The 8,295-nt window shown below is 40.8% G+C and overlaps 1 protein-coding gene across 1 annotated transcript; it reads right to left on the bottom strand.

The window, feature by feature from the left end:
- Positions 1–4,323: 4,323 nt before the first annotated feature.
- Positions 4,324–7,318, bottom strand: pou4f1 (POU class 4 homeobox 1). The gene is made up of 2 exons (XM_030724527.1): positions 7,010–7,318; positions 4,324–6,571 (listed from the first exon to the last, which is right to left on the bottom strand). The coding sequence occupies exons 1-2, from the start codon at positions 7,130–7,132 to the stop codon at positions 5,585–5,587; spliced, it is 1,110 nt and encodes a 369-aa protein (XP_030580387.1). The 5' UTR covers positions 7,133–7,318; the 3' UTR covers positions 4,324–5,584.
- Positions 7,319–8,295: the final 977 nt, after the last annotated feature.

The following is an 8,295-nucleotide window of genomic DNA, read 5'->3' as shown; positions in this document are numbered from 1 at the left end:
TCCATGCGGACACTGACAAGTGTTTTGATGTTTTAGTGATGCACTTTATCAGAATGGCTGTCAAACGGCTGGGCCAGGAAACTACGGGGTTAAACCATATAGTCAGCTAGATTTGTCTTGGATATGTCTCTGGATTTCTGTCAACAGTCAACCAAGAAAGACTAAAGTTGAACTGAGTGCCTACTCCTAGGAGAACTTAAAGATTGATGACTGTGACCTTTACAGTATAGAATGATCCTTTGGTCATATTTGTAAGCTTTTCTACAAATCCAGACGTTACAAATTACCTGTAGTGATATGTGCCAAAAGTTTTGGTCTGACATTTCTCTGAGTGATTTCAGGAATTGTGCAGTTATAGTCACATGTGCGTTTTTTTTAACTCCTGGCAACCATAACAGTAGAACATAACTGATGAAAATCAGTTAGAGGTTCTAACTAGTGGAAATATGCCCATTACGATCAGTGAGAGGAAGAAGCACTGAATGCCCCAGCAATGATGATGATGAAAAGAGTTGCAGTGTGGCCTCTTTTAAGCGGTTTAAAAGCCTGACATATGTGTTTGTGTGTGTCCATGTAGTATAATTAAGCTATTTAAAAAATGTTTAGGTTACAAACAAAAAAGGAGATTGATGTAAAATTTCCAACACGTGGTGAACCTGGACAGTAGGAGAATACCATAAAAAGCCTTAGTGAGAATTTTTATTTCACAACTTTGAGTCCAACAATACAAAAACTTTTTTAATGAAGCTCTGAACTACCAAGATGACAATTTGGCATTTTATACACGCCGGCTGTTTAGCTGTTCAGATCGTAACCACCCCCAACCCACCCACATACCCCCACCCCATCATAGTTTTATTGCTTCCAAATTCAAGTTCAGTGTCCAGAGCTTCTTCCCTCTGTCTTGTGTGTGTATGTGTGTGCTTTGTCAAATCACAACAAACCACATGTTAAGTCTGCTTGATATTTTATATATATTGTTTTATGATATATATATATGTGTGTGTGTGTGTGTGTGTGTGTGTGTGTGTGTGTGTGTGTGTGTGTGTGTGTGTGTGTGTAGACTTTGAATTAAGTGTGCTCCACACAAATATGAATCTAAATTGTGCTTTATGCTATGCAGACTACTTGAATATCCGTGAAGCATACATAGGCTGCCCATTTTTATCTGTCAGTAGCTACATGACAAGAGGTCAGCCCCTCAAGATCAAATATTTTTCTTACTAAATGACGGATTTATTAGACAAATAAGTTGTGCGTCTGACTCTGAACCCTCTGTGATTGAAATATACCCTTGTGTCAACAGCATCGCCTCTCAAACCAGGTCCCGGGCGATGGAGGGCTGCCACAGCGGATTACTGAGCAAATATGAGTGGGAAATGAGTGCAGATCTGGGGGATCTACGCATCCACATCCCCGGTTTGACATTTCCGTCCAAAAGGGCCTCCTTCTTGTGTATTGTTAGATCAACGGAGCCCTCCTTGGGAGCTCTTATTTTAGATATTTTTTACTTGTGTTGTTTTAAGAAACTCTATAAATTGGGTGTAGCAATGTCAAAGGAAGAACAAAGCATAAGCCAAATCGAAAAAAAAAAACTGAACCAACGCAGTATGTTAGCGCTTTCCATTTCCTTTAACTTCAGCTTGAAGTGTTGTAATTCTAATGATCTAATCCATCTTAACCTGGGCGTCTAACAGCTACGATTAGGGTAGGCCCACTCCCCTCCGCTCAGAGCTATACTAAAAAGTCGTGTGCTCATAAATCTAAGCGCCTGCGTTACCATAACGTGTGGTGAAATCATTATTTGCCCACGTGGTGTCAGAGACTCTCTCATTTCGTCTGTCAGGAATCCAATTTCCTTTTATTTACATCCACGGTATAGATTAATTACTCCCCCGACTAGTAGCCTGAAGGAATTAAGTTATGAGATCCTTTGGTAGACTCCGTGATTAATCCATCGCGGCCTATGCAAGGATACAAAGGAGGAAAGAAAGGTGGTGATTAATGCTGTTCAGATTAGACACTGTTACATAATAATAATAATAATAATAATAATAATAATAATAATAATATAGAAACTTTTCATTGTTATAAGACTCAGACGGGACACCTGAAGCATCATGGGAAGAGACATGGGTCACCTAAACGATCTAGACAAGAATATAGGACGAAGGCCCTTTTAGGCCTAACGTTACCTATGATCCGCGGCCCACTATTGATAGAGCTTTAAGGGTTATGATATTGGTGAAGTTGCTGATGAAATATCCCCCTGATTAATAGAGGACACTGTCGTAACGGCCTGACATATGGTAGGCGAGGCAGCTGGGGATGGTACCTCAGGCATCCCCTACGGCCATTAACATATTAGAGGCTATTGTGCAGGCAGACAGTCCGACTTCATCCAGAGCCCCTGTGCAGAGAGACAGCACCCCAGAGCTGTTTGATATAGGCTTTCAATAATGTATTACTCTTCAATCCGCCAACGGAGCTGTTCGTGGTGCTGAAATGATTGCCATGTGGCGCGAGTGGTGCTGCGCTTGGAGTGTGTTCAGTGCCAGCGGTGTTGTGTTACTTTCGGTAGATAATATTAGGTGGTGAAACTTTGAACCCAATAGATAGATAGATAGATAGATAGATAGATAGATAGATAGATAGATAGATAGATAGATAGATAGATAGATAGATAGATAGATAGATGCCTTATGCATTAAGGGCATAGACTATTTTGAACCGATGTTGCCTTCGCTGTGTTAATTTGTAAAATACAAATATTTTATAGACTGTGATGATGGAGACCTCAGTCAGGAAACAAGCAATATCAAACAGCAAAAAACGTTTTTGTTTTTTTATCCAATAATTTTTTTTTCCTATAATCAGTCTGTGCTGCGATTAGAACTACATTAAATTCATTTTGGAAAAAAAAACCTTTTGGCAACGAGAAAAAAGAATCTTATTATTTTTCACTATTTCCATCTAGTAATTTTTACAATTCAAATACAAAATAATTTGTTACAGATTTGAACGAATGAAGTGAGCCAATAAGGCGAGCAGAGTGAAACACCATGAAGCAGGTCTCTTGAAATCTGAACATAAAAACAATAGTGAAAGATTTTTTTTATTTGTCAAACTGACATACATTTATGTTAATCTTGAAAGCAATATAATTAAAAAAAAAAAAGTTACCAATGACTAAAAAATTTCTAAAAATAAAATAAACAAATTCTATTTTACTTACGTTAAAGATTAGCTCGATCTTCTGTCCGTGTAGCCAAAAGCTAAAGAAAAGCAATAAGGAGCAGCTTTCTCCGCTGTTTAACAGCGACTTCCTTCATCCGCCTGCTTCCCCCGAAACCCCCGAAAGCTGTCTGAAAATATTGCATTTTATATCAGCAAATCGCGATTAATATTGCATTACATGGACTTAAAAATTCCTCTTTATGAGTGCAGCCGAACGTGAAGCTCCACCAAAAAAGAAAAAAAAGAAGAAAAAGAAAAAGAACATCTGCAAGTAGGTTGAACAGAAATATTTGGAGGAGGGTAAAGGTCACACAGTGGTCATTTTTAATAAGTAAATCAACTCTCTCTCTCTCTCTCTCTCTCTCTCTCTCTCTCTCTCTCTCTCTCTCTCTCTCTCTCTCTCTCTCTCTCTCTCTCTCTCTCTCGCGCGCGCGCGCGCTCGCTCTCTCTCCGGTGTCAGTGCTGCTTTAATGTTGCCGCTGAGTTATTCTACAGTGAAACTTCATTAAATGTTGATTGTTGGGCCTGTGTCAATACAGCAAAAAGTGCTTCATTTAACAGCCTATTCCTTTTTAATTTATCCTGCCATATACACAGACGTTTAAATATAGGTAAGGACAACTGAATCACAGCATCACAATTTACCGACCTTACCTTACCTTATCTTGCCTACCTTTATCAAGTAAAAATATCTTGTCCTGATGTACTTTTCAGAACCATTAAATATATACTTTAAGTAAAAGATAAATTTTATAATAATAATTTCATTTTTCGGCACAAACATTTAAAAGTGTAAGCATATAACTTTCAAAAGTTTAAGTCTTAATTTTATGCTCCAAAATTTTGCAAGCTTACATCCCACCATTATCTCCACTAATTATCTTTATCTAGCTTTTTTTTTTTAGCTTTATCTCGATTGTTAGAATAAAGCTAATTCGTTTAAAATCATACCGACCGCTTTATTATTTGTCCATAAAAATGCGTTAAATTACACCTGTAATAACCTTGATGATCGTGGACCGTGTAGGCGGAATCACAACCAGGAAAAGCATAGTTTTCTTTCTTTGATTTATTAGAAGATTGCTGGAACACACCTCCCTGTTGGATTTGGCTTACAGGATGAATAGTACCAATGAAAGTAAGAGGACAACAGAGGAGAGTGGAGAAGTTGTGAAAGAGGGAAGGAGACAGTGGGACATTTTCTCCATGATGCACATGTCGCCGCAGTTTTTGTAAACATACTTGTGCACAAAGTAAAATATTACTTACACAACGTTTCCGTAACAATTAACACGACAAACAACGTGGTGATCTCAATGTGAAAACAGGCATTAAACAGTGACTTACACCATCCACAAAATAAGGTCTATCAGTAGACAGCTCTACTGTAGGCTATGCAGTGATTCTTCTTCCAATGCATAGAGTGTTTGCACTGCAAACTGAAACACATGAAAGAAAAAAATATATTGTTTTTTTTTTATTGTGATCTCTCGTTGATGATGCAGACAGGGCTCTCATGTTCTGATCTGTCTGAAACTTTTGCCAATGATGCCAATGGTGTAGATAGACCCCTATAATTTTATTTCCAGAACACAGGAGCTCACCTCTGGTAAGTGATAAAGTGATGTCTGTATATACAAACGCATTTCGACATAGCCGATCTATAAACCTAAAGGGTCCTTTGTGCAAATTCAAAATAAATATATCTGTAGATGTGACAGGCCATAGAGGCTAAATTACTTCCTGTGAATTAGGATTTCATGCAGGCCTTAAAAAAAAAAATCCGTTAGTCATATAAGTTTGCAACTAAATTTCAGTTCGTAGCAGCCTCCAAATAAGAATAAATAAACAGATGAATAAATGAACAGAGTCATGACTTATTCTATACCAACAACGACAAAAAAAAAAAAAAAAAAAAAAAATCAAACCCAAACCACAGTTTAACAATCAATGAGGTAATTCGTAAATGGCTATATTTCAAATAATAGGCCTATTAGGAGAAAATAACTCGCTATAGTATCGAGCAAATTACCTCTTTCCACTAATTTTTAAAAGGCAATGTCGACGTCGCTAAACTTTTCCCTGGTAACATCTGAGCGAAGTTTTGTGTAATCTGTTATTTGCATACTTCACATTCACCGATAACGTGAAAATAAACGAGATATATGAAGCCTCATAAAATGGGTATCTAAAGTCCACTGTGCACCAACGTGTAAAATCGCTGGAGACAAAAGACTGAAAATGGTGTCTTGATGTCCCTTGGTCCCCAAATTCAGTCACATAACTTTTTGTTTGTTTGTTTGTTTGTTTGTTTGTTGTTTTTTTTATTATTTCTTTTCTTTGCCCATCAGTGAGCAGCGGAAAATTTCAACCGCTTCTGCTTCTGTCTTTGGTTACAAAACCACACTCGTACCACATTTTTTTTCAGGTCCAACTTTTCAGCTATAGCTGCAATTTTCTCGGACGACGGTCGCGGCTGTACGGCGAAGTAAGCCTCCAAAGACCTCTTTTCTGGGGCCGCTATCGAGGTCCTCTTGCGTTTCTTTTCTCCTCCGTTGAAAATGTCAGGTTTGCTCATTTTCTCCCTTTGGGCCCCCTCGGCCTCTTCTAGCCAGGCCTGGAGGATAGGTTTGAGCGCAATCATGTTGTTGTGGGACAGAGTTAAGGACTCGAATCGACAAATTGTACTTTGGCTCAGTGATCCAACGCCGGGGATTTTGAGATTAGCCAGAGCGCTGCCCACGTCCGCCTGGGTCACCCCCAGCTTGATCCTCCGTTGTTTGAAGCGCTCCGCGAAAGCCTCCAGCTCCCTTGGGTCTGTGTCCGAGTCATTAATTGAGGGAAGTCCGTTGTTTGTGAGCCCTGGGCCGCCTTGCCCTCCCCCGTGATGGCCCGGTAAGAGCCCGTGGTGAGTGAGAGGCGAGTTCATGCTCATAGCCTGGTGGGAGAGGTGACCCAAGCCGTGCATGTGAGAGTGCGGGTGGGCAGAGGAGGTGGAGATGAGCCCGCCACCGCCACCTCCGCCGCCACCGCCACCTCCTCCGCCCGCCACATCGTGCGCACTGGACATTAGGGTGAGGGACGGGGAGCTGATGTGATCCATGATGTCCGGTGGCTCCAGGTTCTGGTGGTGGTGGTGGTGGTGGTGATGATGGTGGTGGGCCAGTGGAACAGTAGATGTCGACGAGCATGGCACCGTGCTCATCGTGTGGTAGGTGGCGTCGGGCTTGAACGGGTGCGTCTTGCCCTGGGACACGGCGATATCCACGGCCGCCAAAGCCTCAGCCCGGGCCAGGAGCGTCTCATCCAGGCTCGCAAATATGTTACTCTGTAACTGCAAGGGTGGGGGTAATAAAAAAGAAGAGAGGGGGAGAATGGAGGGTTTCAAAATGTGTAAGAAATAGGAAAGGACATGAAGAAGAAAGGAAGGCGACAGAAAAATTAGAAAAGAAAAAAGAAAAGAAAAAAGCGTAAATGTGTCTGTCAGTCGGGACTTTTGGCGACACATAACAGAGTCGGAGTATTCCTTCAGAAGCAGCAAGTCATAAAAATTAATACAAAAACAGTAAAACCCGGCTTTGCGTGAGCATGCTTTCAAAAAGATCACAGACTCTTCCAGTGATTGCTGTGGAATACATGAAAAAAACATTAAGTGCGCGTCTTTGTTGAATGTGCCTCGGAGCACCCTTGTTATTAGGCACAGACAGCGCTCAGTGCTACAAGCAGCTTAGGCAAGAAAAAGGACAAGCGAAAGTTTTCGGAGATGATTTACCTGTGGAGTTTGTAGACAGGCTCTCCTTATAGCTTCCGAGCTGGAATGCAGGGTTGTATACTTGTGTTCGGGTAAAGAGGGATGCATGGCGAAGTGCGGCTGTTTGCTGTTCATGGACATCATCTTGGCGAGCTTCTCCAATTAAAGTGCACGGAAAGAAAGGGGATAACGGCTACAAGCGCTAGAAAACAATCACAGACACACAGTGATCCTTTGCCTATCCAGTAATGACGCAGTGTAGTTCGCTGTATAGTGCGCCGAGTGCAGCCTTGAGCCCGGAGATCACAGAGATGCCTGCAGTCTCTCAGACGCACTTATCTGTCTACTGTTTCCCACTGCTGGGGATGAGAGAGGCTCTTACACCTGAGCGCCTCAGATCTCGTCAAGCCCGTGCTCGGCTGCTCTCGCGAGACATAAACTGCCAGAACAGTGAACAGGCTGACAGATAAAAACTCCTCACAGGGCAGGCAATAACATCTGGAGACTGGATGCCTGTGTTTTTTTTTTTGTTTTTTTTTAAGGGCTCACTCTTCTCCATCCAGGCACAGAACTTCGGCGGTCCCAGTGCCTTTAGGCCTGATCCTTTACCTGGAGGCCGAATAACACTGACTTACTACTGTTGATTTGAGCATGTTTATTTTAGACCGGACATCTGATTTCAGGAAGTTGTTTCCTATGCAGTTATTAGGGAAAAATGTGTAAATAAAAACAAAAAAAAAGAATAGTTGATATATTCAATATGAAATTAATAAGCAATTTTAGGCTTGGAAGCATCAGTATAGAAATATTAAGCAATCATTTCAATAATGTTTTTTTTTTTTATTTCGTAAGTTGCATGATTTTCCAGTAGTTCTTGGCCCACTGCCTCGTTTCTCATATTAACCCTTGGAAATACTGACACCGCCCCCTTATCATTAGAGCCCATCATCGCCAGATGAGCACTAAACAAATTGATTTAATACATCAGTGTAACCTTGTACACAGTCTTTACCTAAATTAATTAATCCCAATGAATTAACACTTCATTTATTCAAACCACAACGGTTCCCCCAATTAAAATTTCATGCAGCGATTAGAAGAATGTGAAATATACACGATATCGTTAAATTTACATAATAAATAAGGCGCTTTCTGCGCCAATGGATTTACTGTGCGTGGGGTCTCTAATGTGCGTCGTTACAGGCAACAGGCTTTGCTGTGTTGTTTCCACTTTCAGTGGCGATAAATAACTGTTATTGTTTAATGTGTTGCAAATCACCAGGAAAAATAGAAAGTGATGGAGATGT

Source organism: Archocentrus centrarchus, chromosome 3 (assembly GCF_007364275.1).
Source record: "Archocentrus centrarchus isolate MPI-CPG fArcCen1 chromosome 3, fArcCen1, whole genome shotgun sequence".
NCBI classification, from domain to species: Eukaryota; Metazoa; Chordata; class Actinopteri; order Cichliformes; family Cichlidae; genus Archocentrus; species Archocentrus centrarchus.
Note: the sequence above shows the minus strand (reverse complement) of the source record. Positions and strands in the feature narration are given on the sequence as shown.

Excerpts from the sequence above, each read along its gene's own strand:
- pou4f1 (XM_030724527.1), bottom strand. The coding sequence starts at position 7,132 with ATGATGTCCATGAACAGCAAACAGCCGCACTTCGCCATGCATCCCTCT. Across the intron at positions 6,572-7,009 it reads CCTGTCTACAAACTCCACAG|TTACAGAGTAACATATTTGC; the intron begins GTAAATCATCTC and ends CCACCCTTGCAG.